General features: G+C 39.0%; 1 protein-coding gene across 1 annotated transcript; it reads left to right on the top strand.

Annotated features, from left to right (window-relative positions):
* The first annotated feature begins 568 nt into the window (after positions 1–568).
* Positions 569–16,891, top strand: LOC123662441 (polyribonucleotide nucleotidyltransferase 1, mitochondrial). The gene is made up of 14 exons (XM_045597284.1): positions 569–684; positions 909–1,114; positions 1,710–1,920; positions 2,434–2,600; positions 2,936–3,092; positions 3,782–3,992; positions 7,377–7,504; positions 7,928–8,118; positions 9,991–10,145; positions 13,799–13,986; positions 14,425–14,548; positions 14,968–15,108; positions 15,434–15,526; positions 16,196–16,891. Exons 1-14 carry the CDS (start codon positions 569–571, stop codon positions 16,346–16,348), a joined length of 2,241 nt encoding a protein of 746 aa, XP_045453240.1. The 3' UTR covers positions 16,349–16,891.
* The last annotated feature ends 288 nt before the right edge of the window (positions 16,892–17,179 follow it).

Raw genomic sequence — 17,179 nt, 5'->3', positions numbered from 1 at the left:
AGCCATTAAACCAACAAATCAATCAATCAATCAACTTTCTAAGTCATTAATCTCTCGTTAGTTTCGTCAAAACGCAACGATAAATTCATGGGAATCCATGTTGAATTAAATTTTACTCCAATCCATGCGAAATATTTACTCACAATCCCCACAGCTGCATGTTTTTATCATACCGCCATATTGCGAGCAAAGAGCGCTCAAATATGCGTTCTACTCCATCTATAAAATTCACCCACACACAAAACACCCGCGGCATTTTTACTTTGGTGGAACGGCAATTTCAGGTATCGATGTCGATGGCGTTGCAGGCCTTAAGTGGAACGTAGCCACTTATAAGTTGATCAGTTGACATATAGTGACACTGACAGTTTCTGTTTAAAGGTTATATTGTTATACAAATGTGTAAATTTAATTTATTTTAATTTTAATAAACTATATAATTCTGTTACACGTGTTTCACTTAAATCATAACGAAACAAATACTGTTATTTTTTGACTAAGTAAATTTCCGGAATAAAAATTCTCCTTAGTTATTTTATCATCAGTAAAAATTTAAACTAATATCGCTATGTTGCCAAGAAATCGAGCTGTTCTAACAAGAATTAGAGGTAGAAGTAATCACTACTATAAATATCTATCATCGCAATCAAATGTAGGAGAAATCGACGTCCAATTTTCAAATGGGTAAGTATTTTCCAAAAGTTAGGTTAAGAACATAACAAACATCACACATATCACTATCAAAATGTAATCATAGAAATGATGTTATTTAACTTCTAGACAATGAAAGATTTTAGTAATTAATGAACTCTTAAAATCAGTTCAGTAATTATAGAGTTTATCAATTACAAACATTTTAACCACTCTTTCCTATTTTTATAAATTTTGTGTATTATTTCTTGTTTTAGAAAATCTCTCCAGCTAACAACAGGGAAGTATGCAAGGTTTGCGGACGGAGCGTGTGTAGCTACACTAGGAAATACTAGTGTTCTCTCCACAGTTGTGTCGAAAGCTAAACAGAGTTCAAGTTCCTTTTTACCTCTGGTCGTAGATTATAGACAGAAAGCAGCAGCAGCAGGGCGAATACCAACCAACTTCCTTAGGAAAGAATTAGGTATTTCACTATACTGTTTATAAATGCTTGATTTATATTATTACTTTTTATTTCATCATGTATATGGAGTGTATCTTTCATCCATCTTTTGAAAATTGAGTTAGTACTACCAGATTTAAGGTAATTTAGAGTCTAGTCTAGTATTATCTATACATATAATAAAATAGTAGTAAAGTCAAAACTGTACATTGAATATTTTTTTAAAAGAATACTGGGGGTGTGATCTTCAATCGATACCGAAGCCAAAAATATAGTTTTTAGAATTTTTGTCTGTTTGTCTGTATGTATGTCTGGGATAAACTCAGTACTAACAAACTAGTATATTTAGTATCAGCATTGCACCCGTGCGAAGCCGGGGCGTTTCGCTAGTAACATATAATCAAACAAAAAATAATCAATAGCCATGTGTGTATTCATTTGTAATATAATCATAAAAGGAATATTGTCCCCCCTTACATAGGTATTATAATTTAAAAAAAAATTTAATGAAGAGTTTAATTAAAACACTTTTAGATCATAGATATGTTGTTACCTGCACTCTCAATTATCAGGCTATTGATGGAAACATCTAATACAATATTAATATCTATTACAGGTCCCACAGAAAGAGAAATATTAACATCAAGATTGATAGACAGATCACTGAGGCCATTGTTTCCACAAAATTACTTTTTCGATACACAAATTGTATGTAACATGCTAGCTGTGGATGGAACCAATCCGCCCGAGACTGTGGCTATTAATGCAGCTAGTGCGGCTTTAGCTCTGTCTGATGTACCTTGGAATGGACCTGTAGGTGCTGTGAGGTAATTCAAAATTCGTAGACACCTTTGTTAAGACTGCTCAGTGATTCATGTGATATCTGCTTGTTGGTATCTTTTGTTTAAGATTTTTAAATCTAGTAAATGTGTGTAAATAATGATAAAAAGAACTCAAAATCATTGGCGAAAAGCCGATGGAGCCATAGTCTTTAAAGAAGAAGAAGAAGAACAAGAAAAAGAAGTCATAGAAGATACTAGCCTTTTTAAAATGCATAGTATTGTACTAAAGTTTAATACTAGAAATATTTTAATACCGATATAGGCATATTACAGGCTGAAGCGATAGCAATAGACATTTTTAACTGACCATAGTTTACTAATATAAATTCAATACTTTTGGGTAATGATTAATGCGTTAGTGAATCAAGACACACACACACACACACACACACACACACACACACACACATAATTACATAACTTACAAAATTGTTTTTAAAATATGTTAGCTCGCAATAAAACTGCCTTCAAATAAATGTATAAAATTTTCTATCACAGACTCGGACAAATCGACAATGAGATAATCATAAACCCAACAAGAAGAGAACTTGAGAAGTCATCATTAAACCTAGTGGTTGCAGCGACAACCGGCAACTTGGTTGTCATGATGGAAGGTCATGCGAACGTCATCTTACAACAAGATCTGCTCAAAGCCATCAAATTAGGTATGAATGTAAGTCAACATTGGATAATATTTTTTCTTTTAATGACTCAAAAACTCGAATATTATGTAAGTAATTTGGTAAGCAAAAATAATAACAAACAAAACTAAATATACTAAATATTATTTATTTTTTTATGAATTCAAAAAAGAGGCTACTTCACACTTTGACAGAAATGTTTGCCAGTAACATACATAAGAACAGATTAAAATATAAAAAACATTTAAAAAAATTCATCTTTATTAAAATTTCTCTTTTTTCTCCAATTTACATAATTGAAATAGCCTCTAATATAATAGTATCAATAGATATTATAAATTTATAAAAATAATTTCCAGGTACAAAGGAAGCCCAGCATGTTGTGCGGAGTATAGAAAAATTACAAAAAACACATGGTAAAATGAAAAGGGAATATGAGACACCGCCTCCATTGGAACAGAGTATAATAGACTCTGTTAAAACGTTGTCTTCTATGAAGATTAGAGAAATTCTAAGGTAAGATATTTTAAATTACAACTTTAATTAATAATATATTTATAATTCTTGTAAGTCTCAAAATCTAAGAATTCTTAATTTAGGAGTAGAAGGTTTTTTTTTCATGTCACTAGGTCGGCAAACAAGCGTACGGCTCACCTGATGGTAAGCGATTACCGTAGCTTATAGACGCCTGCAACACCAGAAGCATCGCAAGCGCGTTACCGACCCAATCCCCAATCCCCCTCAGGAGCTCTGGTCACCTTACTCACCAACAGGAACACAATACTGCTTGAAAACAGTATTATATTGCTGTGATCTTCTGTAAGGTCGGAAGTAGTCATAAGTCTTCTGTAAGAGTTGAATGGATTTTAGTGTAAAAGATATGTCCTTAAGTGATTTGTACCATTTAAAATAAATAAATTGTATGTTTTTTGCTTGCCTCACCACTGTGTCTCAGAGAGCACGGTAAGCCATATTGTTGCATGGTAGAATTCAACTGTTGTCTCATATGGCGAGAAAATAAAAAATATAGAACATACGCAAGTTAAGTGCACAAAGCCGGTCTTAATGCTGTTAACAATCTACTAGATGCACTTCTGTGAAGGTGAAAATACGATCTTTGTCTAGCCCGAGACAGTTACAGGCTGATATAGTTTACGTCAATAAAAGTGAATTTTAATACTAATATTTGTTTATTGTAATTATAGTGACTACAACCACGACAAGACATCACGTGATATAGCGATATCAGAGCTCCGTCAAACAGTACTCAATCAATTGCGAGAAGCAGGTGACATGGCTCCACTGCAGGACTGTTTCAATGACAACCTCAAGCAGATATTCAGGGATATGATATTTGAGAACGATGTGAGATGTGATGGACGGGGGTTGGATGATCTAAGGAACATATCTTGTGAGGTATTTGGAAAATAAAGTATTATTATTAATAAAACCTATTTATTGTCATTTTTACTTCTTGGAGAAAAACTATATTTCTTCTCATTTAATCTCACAATTAACGAAATATATATGTTATAATATATAACTTTGTTAACTTGAGTAAATATTTAAATTTGATGTCAGTATATATTTATTTTGTTTCAAATTTTGAGTTAACCTGCCAGTCTATTCCCTAAAATAAAACTATTTGCGATAATTACACAATTATCGTGCAATGGATTGCTTTATGTCAAAAACCTCAAAACATTACAAAATATAACAATGGTTTGTTACTTGACAGCTGTCAAATAAATTTTGCATTTGAAGCTGGTCTAATAAACAATTTAGTAGTGTAACTTGAACTTGCATGGCCATCGCTATTATAATGAAATATAATAATAATAACAATAATAATAATTTCTTTATTTCAGGTAACAATCGACCCATAAAACAATTCCTCTTAAACAATTCTTATAACAACTAGAAAAATTAATGAATGTCACGACAATTTGTAAAATACAATAATAAAATAATAATAAAATCACATTAATAATAAACAATACCTAATACAAATAAATAATTTTAACAATAATTTCATTATATTAAAACTAAAACAACTAATTACAACAACACAATGTCAAATATGATATTTAATAAAATAGATGTGCATACATATAACGGACACGTAAATTTTACTATTTAAAAATAAAAACATGTACCCAATAAAAACATAATATAAATCTAATGTATTGTTCACTTCGATACCTAAGGCAAATACAACTTAAAATAAATAAATAAATAAAATAAAATTAATAAATGTCACGACAATTTGAAAAATACAATTACAATAATAAAATGAAACTAATTACAACAACACAATGTCCAATATGAATAATAATAATAATTAATATTTAAAGCTTTCGCTCCGGCATTTGTATCGCAAGGTGTCTATCGCAGCAATGCCGGAGATAGAAGCAGTCAAAACGCTTCGCGATCATCTTCAGCACACTGTTTTGGCTGCCCCTTACTCTACGCACAAAAGATGCGCATCGCTTACGCATGGTGGTGTGAAAGCAGTCGGTTCTTGCGTCTGCAAACATGCCTGAGGCGCTGCAGCATCGGGGCAGCCCCAACAGTATCCTGAATGCATTATTGTAGAGGACACGGAGGTCACTGTATCTTTTCTTTGTGTAGTCAGCCCATAAGCTACACGTATAAAACGAGGTACAATATGCTCTAAAAAGTGTTATCTTTACTTGGGCTGAGCAACGAGCAAACCTTCGAGCTAACATGTTCGCTCTAACTGACAGTGCCCTCCGCTCCCTCTCAATGTCTGCATCATCCTTGAGACAAGTAGTAACTATATGCCCTAGATACTTAAATTGCTCCACCATTTTTAAGGGTACAGAGAGAAGCACGGGTGGGCTATTCGGGGGGGCATTTTGCACCGATAGCCCCAAAGACCATGCATTTGCTTTTTAAAACGTTATATTTTAAGCCATGATAACACGCGTAATCCTCACATGTCTGTACCAGCTGTCTCATTCCACTGATTGACGCACTCAGCAGTACCATGTCGTCCGCATAACTTATATTATGTACGCATACTCCATCAACATGACAACCGACATGCTGCCTGCTGAGCGCGACGATCAGGTCATCCATGTAGAGGTTAAAAAGTGTTGGAGATGTTAACCCCCCCTGCCTTGACTCCACATTCGAGCCGATACGGATCGGACATTGTCCCCGCCCATCGAACGCTATTGGTCTGGTTCGCGTACCAATATCGAAATATATTTATAATTCCCTGCGGTAACCCAACTCGCTCGAGTTTCTTCCAAAGTAAATCATATACCACCAGGTCAAAAGCTTTAGACAAATCGAGGAAGCACGCGTACACAGGTGTCTTGCGACTTGTGTAGTATTTGACGGTGTGCTTAAGGCACAGTATAGCACTCTCTGTAGACAGGTGAGGGCGAAAACCGAATTGATTATCGTGCAGCTTTATGTGTTTTCTCAACTGCGCTTTAAGCAATCCGTCAAACACCTTGGCCATGATAGTGGCAAGCGATATAGGCCTGTAGTTATGTTTGTCAGCAAGGTTACCAGTTTTATTTTTCACGACAGGAACTACTACCGTTTTCATGAGATCATCCGGCAGGTAGGAATGACCCACGCAGAGTGAATAAAACAGAGCCAATAGCTTAAAAATAAGAGGTCCAGCGTGCTGGAGATGCTCAATGCTGAGTCCATCGTGGCCTGGAGACTTACCTCTGTCCATTTGTCGTATAACTTTATATATATCTTCGGGAAGGAATGAGATCCTATCACCTTTGTCGTTCATGTCAGCATTGTGCACCTCCATCATAGATCCCACATGTGACTTAACACAAAAATTTGCCCTAAAGATGTTAGCTATGTCCTTGGGCGCGCTTGAGCCATCAACGCTCACCGGTAGGCCAGGCCGTAAATTCGTTTTACTTGTCTCGCGCCAGAATCCACGAAAATCACCATTACAATGTTTCTTAACAAGAATATCCACTTTTAATTGCTCCTGGTGATCTTGGCACCATTTTAATTGTGATTTAAACTTTCTTCTACTTTCAACCATCTCGTGATAAATAAGACCAGATTTAGGTTTACCATAGAGCACCCATTTCGTGAAAGTAGTCCTGGCCACCCGGTGAGCGTCGCTGACGTGCTTGTTCCATCCCACCACGCGCGAGCCACCACCGAACCGTCTCTTACTCCCACGACTCACCAACGCCGCGTCTCTCAAAGCAGACACAATGTCCGAGTAAAAACCGTTCAGAATACGCCTGTGATCATGGCTTTTACAAAAACAGTTACAATTTAAAAGGTCTGAAGTAATGTCAATCATTTTTAATCGATCGTTGCACTCTTTTGTATACATATCCACTTGCTTCTTATCTCGAACACCCCATAAATTATTTAGTAGGGGTAAGTGATGTTAAGTTACATGTTATAACAAGTGGATAGTGATCAGACCATCGAGTGTCATATTTAATGTCTACATTTATCACAGATTGCTTAGCCGAGTAAGTTGTCAAACAATGATCTAACCAACTAGTAGTTCCGTGCACGTCACTTATATAAGTGAACGTATTCGAATCCAAACCTAGTATATCTACGTCCAAACATGACCACTGTTGTTCGTTACAAATATTCGTAAGTTCATTATAAAACAACTCACCCGGATCCGCATTGAAATCGCCCATTATAAACACCGATTCAATTCCCTGCTCGTCAAATATGACAGCAACAACTGCACAATAATGGCAATCGTTTAGCTTATGTTATAAGTGGGAAAATTTAGTTGTTAATGAATCATTTCGTTCATAGGTTGGTCTCTACGAACCCCTACACGGTAGCGCGGTATTCCAGCGCGGACAGACACAAGTCCTGTGTACAGTTGCATTTGATTCTCCAGAGAGCGCTCTCAAAATGGATACATTGACTATGATTACGAGGTTTGTGTCTTATTTCCTTTAAGTCAATATTATTTTTAATTTCAAAATTATTATTTTTTTTTTTTTTTTTTTTATAATGAGATAGAGAATTAAACTATTGGGAATAATGTTAGGAATTGAAAATTACTTATTTTTTAATGTATTTATTATAATTTTATTATGAATATTAATTGAATAATTGTAAAATCTTAATATATATAAATCTCGTGTCACAATGTTTGTCCGCGATGAACTCTTAAACTACTTAACCGATTTTAATCAAATTTGCACACCGTGTGCAGTTTGATCCAACTTGAAAGATAGGGTATATTTTGTTTTGATATGTAATTATTATATTTAAGAAAAAAAATAAGGCGATACGAAGTTTGCCAGGTCAGCTAGTTAACATTATATATTTTCTTTATTTTTTTTTTATTCTAATAGTGGTATAAAAGAGAAGAACTTCTTCCTGCACTACGAGTTCCCCTCGTACGCGACGGGCGAGGTGGGGCGGGCGGGCGGGCCGGGGCGGCGCGAGGCGGGCCACGGCGCGCTGGCGGAGCGCGGCCTGCTGCCCGTCGTGCCGCAGCAGGCCTGCGCCGTGCGCCTCACCGCCGAGGTGCTGGAGAGCAACGGTGAGTGGGGCGACTGGCTGGCGAGTGAGAGAGAGAGAGAGAGAGAGTCGTGCCGCAGCAGGCCTGCGCCGTGCGCCTCACCGCCGAGGTGCTGGAGAGCAACGGTGAGTGGGGCGACTGGCTGGCGAGTGAGAGAGAGAGAGAGAGAGAGTCGTGCCGCAGCAGGCCTGCGCCGTGCGCCTCACCGCCGAGGTGCTGGAGAGCAACGGTGAGTGGGGCGACTGGCGGTGACTGGCCGGCGAGTGAGAGAGAGAGAGAGAGAGTCGTGCCGCAGCAGGCCTGCGCCGTGCGCCTCACCGCCGAGGTGCTGGAGAGCAACGGTGAGTGGGGCGACTGGCTGGCGAGTGAGAGAGAGAGAGAGAGAGAGTCGTGCCGCAGCAGGCCTGCGCCGTGCGCCTCACCGCCGAGGTGCTGGAGAGCAACGGTGAGTGGGGCGACTGGCGGTGACTGGCCGGCGAGTGAGAGAGAGAGAGAGAGAGTCGTGCCGCAGCAGGCCTGCGCCGTGCGCCTCACCGCCGAGGTGCTGGAGAGCAACGGTGAGTGGGGCGACTGGCTGGCGAGTGAGAGAGAGAGAGAGAGAGAGTCGTGCCGCAGCAGGCCTGCGGCGTGCGCCTCACCGCCGAGGTGCTGGAGAGCAACGGTGAGTGGGGCGACTGGCTGGCGAGTGAGAGAGAGAGAGAGAGAGAGTCGTGCCGCAGCAGGCCTGCGCCGTGCGCCTCACCGCCGAGGTGCTGGAGAGCAACGGTGAGTGGGGCGACTGGCGGTGACTGGCCGGCGAGTGAGAGAGAGAGAGAGAGAGTCGTGCCGCAGCAGGCCTGCGCCGTGCGCCTCACCGCCGAGGTGCTGGAGAGCAACGGTGAGTGGGGCGACTGGCGGTGACTGGCCGGCGAGTGAGAGAGAGAGAGAGAGAGTCGTGCCGCAGCAGGCCTGCGCCGTGCGCCTCACCGCCGAGGTGCTGGAGAGCAACGGTGAGTGGGACGACTGGCTGGCGAGTGAGAGAGAGAGAGAGAGAGTCGTGCCGCAGCAGGCCTGCGCCGTGCGCCTCACCGCCGAGGTGCTGGAGAGCAACGGTGAGTGGGACGACTGGCTGGCGAGTGAGAGAGAGAGAGAGAGAGAGTCGTGCCGCAGCAGGCCTGCGCCGTGCGCCTCACCGCCGAGGTGCTGGAGAGCAACGGTGAGTGGGGCGACTGGCGGTGACTGGCCGGCGAGTGAGAGAGAGAGAGAGAGAGTCGTGCCGCAGCAGGCCTGCGCCGTGCGCCTCACCGCCGAGGTGCTGGAGAGCAACGGTGGGTGGGGCGACTGGCTGGCGAGAGAGAGAGAGAGAGAGAGAGAGTCGTGCCGCAGCAGGCCTGCGCCGTGCGCCTCACCGCCGAGGTGCTGGAGAGCAACGGTGAGTGGGGCGACTGGCTGGCGAGTGAGAGAGAGAGAGAGAGAGAGTCGTGCCGCAGCAGGCCTGCGCCGTGCGCCTCACCGCCGAGGTGCTGGAGAGCAACGGTGAGTGGGGCGACTGGCTGGCGAGTGAGAGAGAGAGAGAGAGAGAGTCGTGCCGCAGCAGGCCTGCGCCGTGCGCCTCACCGCCGAGGTGCTGGAGAGCAACGGTGAGTGGGGCGACTGGCTGGCGAGTGAGAGAGAGAGAGAGAGAGAGTCGTGCCGCAGCAGGCCTGCGCCGTGCGCCTCACCGCCGAGGTGCTGGAGAGCAACGGTGAGTGGGGCGACTGGCTGGCGAGTGAGAGAGAGAGAGAGAGGGAAGTTCTGCAGCGGGCCTTCACATTTCATTTTTAGAAATTCTTTCAATGTTACATGCTTCATAAACTCTTCTAATGTTATTTCTCAGTCGAATAGTACTACAATTAATTATATCTAATATTATAGGTTCGAGCTCTATGGCGTCAGTATGTGGGGGGTCACTGGCTCTGCTAGATGCAGGCGTGGCTCTGTCTGCCCCAGCGGCGGGCGTCGCAGTGGGGCTCGTGTCCCGGTCTGAGGACGGGCACATACAGGACTACAGGCTGCTCACTGATTTATTAGTAAGTTTAATGTATTGTGCCAAAATCGTTGTGCTTTCAGTTAGTGTTGCAGCGAGAAATATTTCACTCTTTTTAAGCCTACATTTGTTAAATAACGTGTGTGTTTTATATTTTTGATTTCCATTTCGATTTTGTCTTGTTTCTTAGTTTTGATTTTTGATTTTGGTTTTACGGTGATAATTTAATATATTGAATTTTTTTAAACTTAATTTAAATTGAATAAGTCATTATTTCTTAAGCTTTTCTATTGATTGAATTTTGATTTTAGTTTTTAGTTTTAATTTTAAGTTTGATTGAATTTTAATATTGTTTTTTTTTTTAAATTTTTTATTATTGTAATTTTGAATTTTAGTATTTATTTTAATGTTTTAATTTTAATTATTGCAATATTGATTGAATTTTAGTATTGAATTTGGTGTTCATTTTAATTTTGGGTTTGATTGAATTTTAGTATATTGATTTTGATGTTAGTGTTATTTTTATTGATTTTTGATTTGATATAATTTGTTTGGTCACAATTGTTGAAACTAACATAGTTTAGGAAAAAATGTAACTAACAAAAATATGGACATATCTCTGAAATAAATTATTATTATTTCTTTTATTCAATATATTTTCTTATGATTACATTTTTTAAATATATTTATAAAAAAGACAAATAAAAATATTTAAAAATATAAAAATAGTAGTCCTCCGATGGCAGGTTGGGGCCCAGGCCACCGGTAGTTAAGGTTCCAGGCTGAGGAACCTCCTCACAATGCGGGCCGTTTCAAGCAACACTGCCTTTTGAATCCGACCCTTGATCCAACAGTCAAGTGAGAGTTTCTTAAGGTGTTGGTCGAAACTCTTCGCTAATAGACCATTAACCGATACAACAATAGGAACAATTATTGTTGAGTCTACATTCCACATGCCGGTAATCTCGTGGGCAAGGTCTAAATATTTACTTAATTTTTCTTTTTCGGCCTTTACGAGATTATCGTCATGTGGAACTGTAATGTCAACAATAATTGCTCGGCGCGCTGATCGGTCTACTAGCACTATATCAGGTTTATTGGCTGCAATAAACCTGTCAGTGACAATAGATCGATCCCAGTAGAGCAATGCACGACCATTCTCAAGAAATGGCGTTGGGCTATACCTATAATAAGGCAACTCATTTTCAACGAGGCCGTAACGAATAGCAAGTTGTTGGTGTATAATCCTGGCTACTTGGTTATGTCTGTGCAAGTACTCACCGTTAGCAAGATGACTACAACCGGAAACAACATGTCTAATGGATTCTCCAGGCTTATGGCAAGCGCGGCATATGTCTGGAGTTCCGTCTTTCATGATGTTTCCGGTAGTTATTCTTCTTAATAACTTCGTCCATAATTGCACAGACAAATCCTTCGGTTTCTCCGAAGAGGTTCCCGTGTTGTAACCAGGATATAGAGCTGGGCTGGTCTACATCTGGGTCTGTCAGAACTTTGTAGAACTGGCCATGTAATTCCTTGCTCTTCCATACGGCCACGCGGTCAACGGTACGCATTACTATAGGCTTACGCCATTTCTCTTTGCCTAAGGACAGCGGAGTAAAGCCCCTATCAACTGCAACAACGTCCATGTGCATTTCGCTCTTCATATTTAAAAAGTACTCTCTGAGATTATACACCTCACGATTGTGGAGATTTTTAGCGTTTAAAAAGCCACGACCCCCACATTTTCGTGGGATGTATAATCTCATCACAGACGATCGAGGATGGTGTATTCGGTACGTTGTTAACAGTTTACGGATTTGGCGATCAAGGGTATCTAATTCCGTTTGAGTCCATCTCAAAATGCCAAAGGTATAGACGATTAAGGGCATAACCAGAGCTGGGCACCGTTAATCAAATGGTTAGCTTCGTTAATCGCTATTCCGCTAATACAAAAATTAGTTTCGTTACACGTTAAAACGCTACATTTTAGAAGATTTAACGCAAGTTAAAGTTAATCGTTAATCGTTAACATATGACTAAAAAAGCATTATATTAATTGCTGATTATTTAATACCGATAACGAAAGAAGTATAAAAGCAAATTTTTTTATTTGCTTAATGGAAGTTCTCCCTAGTATGTAAAATATTATTGTAAGCTCTAGTTAAAGAAATAAACTTTATTTTATTTTTTATTTATTAATTATTTTTATAAAACAATAAAATACAGAATGCAAATTTAATTAAATCAATTGATTGATTTAACTAAATTTGCATTGATGAAAATTGATGCAATACCGAAAGATTCTCCAATGCTCCATTCTCAAATGGCGCGCTCGACCAAACTTGTCGAAACCTGTTTTTCCCGCCGCGCGCGGTGCGTACTTCCATTGGGTTAACTGTTAACGGGTCCGTTAACCATTTTATAAGTTAGCTTAAAAGTTAATCCGTTACTCGAAGTGTTAACTTCGTTAATTAACTGTTAACGGATTAACGAGTTAATGCCCAGCTCTGGGCATAACCCAACTGTTAAAGGCACGTACCTTGTTACCGCCCGAAAGAAAGCTATTGAGAACTTTCTTCAGCCGGCCAAAGAATCGTTCCTTTACCAGTTGTTTCATGGCTCCGTCATCAATGCCCAATGCCTCTGACATTCCGAGATATTTATAGGTTTCACCTTCGTTGAGAGATCTAAAAGACAAAGAGTTGTTAAGTTTTAAATTTTGTGATGATACAGTTCTACCTCTTTCTACATGGATGACAGCGCATTTATCCACACCAAACTCCATTCTTATACAAGTGCTAAAGGTTTCTGTTATTTTTAACAACTTGTATAAGTCTGGTAGTTTGGATGCGAAAAGCTTCAAATCATCCATATAAAGTAGGTGAGAGATTGCTTTGCTTCCTCTACGAAGGTGAAAGCCCAACCTTGAATCCTCTAATAAAGTGCTTAAAGGGTTCAAGGCTAGACAAAACCACAATGGACTCAAACTATCACCTTGAAAAATACCCCGCATAATCCTTATCGGGTTCAGTCGATCCTGAAACATCAACCGCACCCGGATGACGTAAAAAAGTGTTCCACTATCTCATACACGTACTCAGAAAAGAGCACAAAGCAGCATCAATTTTTTATAGCTCCATTACTTTCATAAGCCATGTATGAGGCACTGAATCATACGCTTTCTTGTAGTCAATCCAAGCGGCAGCCAGATTTTTCCGGTTTCGACGTACCTGTTGGCATATGGTCATGTCAATGAGGAGAAGTTCCTTGGTACCGCGACTACCAGACTTACATCCGTTCTGAGTCGTAGCCAAAATATTATTTGTAGTAATGTTTTTTTTTTTTAATTATTATTATTATTATTATATTAATAGTGTTGATGCATATTATGATAACGAAATGCGATTTTGAAATTTCTAAATTGTCTTACATTTTTGACTGAATTAATGGATCATATTTGTTAGTTAGCTGTTTTGCACTTTTAGCCAAATATATAATAGATTCAGGAATTGAATGTTTACAGGTTAATTAATTAATGTGACTAATTTTATTATACTATATATATATATGTATATAGAATAGAATATGTACAGAGAAGTGCTAAGATATAAATAAACTTGGAAAGATATCAGACTATTGATCATTATTACTTATTCTTGAACTAAAAATAAATGATATCTTAATAATTTCCAGGGCATAGAAGACTACATGGGCGATATGGACTTTAAAGTGGCGGGTACGAAGAAAGGCATAACGGCCTTGCAAGCTGACGTCAAGTTACCGGGACTTCCGCTGAAGATCGTCATGGAATCAGTACAAAAGGCCAGTGACGCTAAGAGCAAGATCATCGATATCATGAACAGTTGTATTAACAAGCCCAGGTAAGGTATATGTATATAGTTTTATATTTGGTATACTTAGTACACGTACGACCGCTCTGGTGTAATGGTGCGTGTGCCGTGTCGGCTGCGCCTAAACACCGATGGTTGCGGGTTCGATACCCACTCGGAGTGGATATTTGTGTTTATACAAATATTTATTTCCGGTCTGGTTGATAGTCCTTGGGGGGAGGTACGCAATTAAGTCTTACCAAACGTAATACTAAAGACGTACACTTCAGCCTGTAGTATCCCACTGCTGGATATAGGCCTCTTTACCCGTTCAGGAGAAACATCAGAGCTTAATCTACCATGCTGCTCCACTGCGGGTTGGCGGATACCGAGGCCGATGGCTTAACGTGACCTACAAGGACAGACAAATTTGACAGAAATATTTGTTCAAATAGAAATCCTAACAATTAAGTAATAATTCCTTTCCAGAGAAGGTAGGAAAGAAAACATGCCAGTGATGGAAGAAATGGAGGTGGAGGCTCACAAACGCGCCAAACTGTTAGGAGTTGGGGGCACCAATCTCAAGAAGCTTTACTTCGAAACGGGAGTTCAGGTGCGTATTTTATTAAAACTTCTAATCATTTAGTAACAAAGAAAACGAGCGTGCTTTAGACCACGCGACTGAAGTAAAACTTCTTTAGCTCCATCTAACTTATATCCCCTCTCAACTTCCGTTCGCCTTACCCGATCACACTTTTCGTAACGCTCTCGTCACGCATTCACCAGCTTACTCCCCAAGTCAAGCGTGCGTAAAGAACTTTTACTTTAAAATTTCTACAAAACTGATTCTACCCTCAATCAAATGTTAACAAAACCTAATTAAACTACTATGAATTGAATTTATTTGAGTTTTTAATGCATTAAAATATCTGTAGTTCATGAAAGTATCGAATGTAATACAATACACGGTGCACTGAATACACTTCACACTCAATTGTAAAGCTTGTTTCTCTGTTTGTCTGCTGTTTACAGATAAGCCCGATAGATGAGACTCGCTACAGCGTGTTCGCGCCCTCACAGGCCGCCATGGACGAAGCGAAGGCAAGGATATCCGCCGCACTCAACACTGAAAGGACACCAGAGTTGGAATTTGGAGCCATATACACTGCTAAGGTAAGCAATTAAGTCGCTGAATTAGAGGTTACGATAAAAACGACCTAAATACCTTCTAAGTTTTAGAAGCAATGGATATCTTATTAAAATTTCGAAGGTAAACCAGAAATTTGAAAAAAGTTCGAACTACCCTCACTTTATAATAAATTGAATAAGGTAAAGTTCCAGATCCATAATTTAGGAATAATTACTTAGGAATTTTTATGTATTAAAAATAAGTAGTAAGCCTATTGTCTTAAAATAGACAATGTTTAAGTCGCCATTCTGCTGCTATGCACTAAATGTATCCTGTATAATTGTTATTTAAAAAATGTACCGTTTTCAGGTAGTTGAAGTGCGGGATATAGGAGTGTTAGTGACACTTTACTCCGGCATGCCGCCAGCTCTAGTTCATAATACGCAGCTGGATCACAGAAAGGTAAATAACATTTACGTTTTTACCAAATTAGTACGCTGTTTTTATTTCCATATGAAAATATTGCTTAGTTATATAGATACTTAAAATATAATAAGTACAAATTTTCAGGTTATATTTTATTTAATTTAATATGGAGAAGATTGCAATGATGATGATTTGAGAAGTTTGTAGCAATGATCACAGTAGTTGACCGTTACACTAGCAGGAGCAAATTTGATCATCGCTCGTGACAAATGATTATATAGCATATATTTAGATTAGATTATATAGTTCATAAGCATATGTCAATATGTTCTTGTTATTAATTATTATTTTCACCAATTCCTTTCAGTTTGTTTTTTTTTTTTGTGACGACGCCTTAGCGCAACAGTCACAGTACTGGCTCTATATAACTGTTGTGCTTATGTTAGCTACATTTATATTGGCCATATAGACGTCTGTCGTGGTCCATGATTGCTTATCGTATGTTTCCGACACCCCGACACATTACGTAAATCCTAGTGGGGACTATTAAACAATTCGTCAAACTTGGATTTTCTTATTGATGAACCAAGTTAATATGACTATACTCGTAGTAAAAAATACTTAAATCAACGTTTAAAATAGACTTGAGTCATCTTCTTCGCGTTTTTATTCCAATGATTAAATATGAATTTTCCTTTGTTTCAGATAATGCACCCATCAGTCTTAGGTCTAGACGTAGGTTCAGAGATCCAAGTGAAGTACTTCGGCCGCGACCCAGTGTCGGGACAACTGAGACTGTCTCGCAAAGTACTCACGTCCCCCCCGCCGGGCATCGTCAGGAAACTTGATAAAAGCTAAAAATTATAATTTTAATAAAAAGAGACTGATAATAAATTACTTTAATATAAAAGTGTTTTGTTAATTTAGTTGTAGACTGTTTATATGCTTAACTGAGGTAGGTCACAACAGGACAGTTATGTTCTGCTCACAATCTGGAGTAGCCCAACTGAGGTAGTACCTCGACCTTACAAGAAGATCATATCTAAATAATACTGCTTTCAAGCAGTGTTGTGTTCCTGTGGCGAGTAAGGATATAAATCGATTTTGTGTTAAAATAAATCCTTATTTATTTAAAGGCCTAAATTTGGCTATCGGACAACGGTACAAAATAATTTCAAGTTTTGAATGCCTGAAATTTTAAACTTATAGCCATCGAAATAAGGTTGAATTTTGATATTCTTGCATTGTAGACATACGTTTGACCGACCAAAATGCCTATGTAAAGATCATTCACAAGTATGATATATATCATACTTACCTGTAATGTTATTTGTAAATAGACAATTATAATTGGATTTCCATTGTGTAATTTTAATATTTTAAATAAAGTTTAAGAAAGCATCCATGTTTGATTAAATTTTTCCAAAGTTTACCATATAATTTTTATATTGGCCGCTAATATAATCAATAAGACCATTGTTAAAATCTTGTAGGATTTGATAATAAAACTAATTTTCTAAAATATACATCATTTTAAAACAGCACTAAAAAGATTTCCGTATTAGATGTATGTATTTATATTAAGAGCCATTTCACAATTTTACGCTCTGCAAGTTTAGGTAAATTTGGTCGCATCGCGCGAATCGTACGAGCCGCGCGATCTTTGTGCTAGTAAGTATAGTGTGACAA

The sequence above is a fragment of the Melitaea cinxia genome, chromosome 18 (assembly GCF_905220565.1).
Source record: "Melitaea cinxia chromosome 18, ilMelCinx1.1, whole genome shotgun sequence".
In the NCBI taxonomy this organism is placed as follows: domain Eukaryota; kingdom Metazoa; phylum Arthropoda; class Insecta; order Lepidoptera; family Nymphalidae; genus Melitaea; species Melitaea cinxia.
The sequence above is the reverse complement of the archived record's forward strand: the minus strand, read 5'-3'. Positions and strand labels throughout refer to the sequence as shown.

Excerpts from the sequence above, each read along its gene's own strand:
- LOC123662441 (XM_045597284.1), top strand. The coding sequence starts at position 569 with ATGTTGCCAAGAAATCGAGCTGTTCTAACAAGAATTAGAGGTAGAAGT. Across the intron at positions 685-908 it reads GACGTCCAATTTTCAAATGG|AAAATCTCTCCAGCTAACAA; the intron begins GTAAGTATTTTC and ends TTCTTGTTTTAG. Across the intron at positions 14,549-14,967 it reads ACTTCGAAACGGGAGTTCAG|ATAAGCCCGATAGATGAGAC; the intron begins GTGCGTATTTTA and ends TGCTGTTTACAG.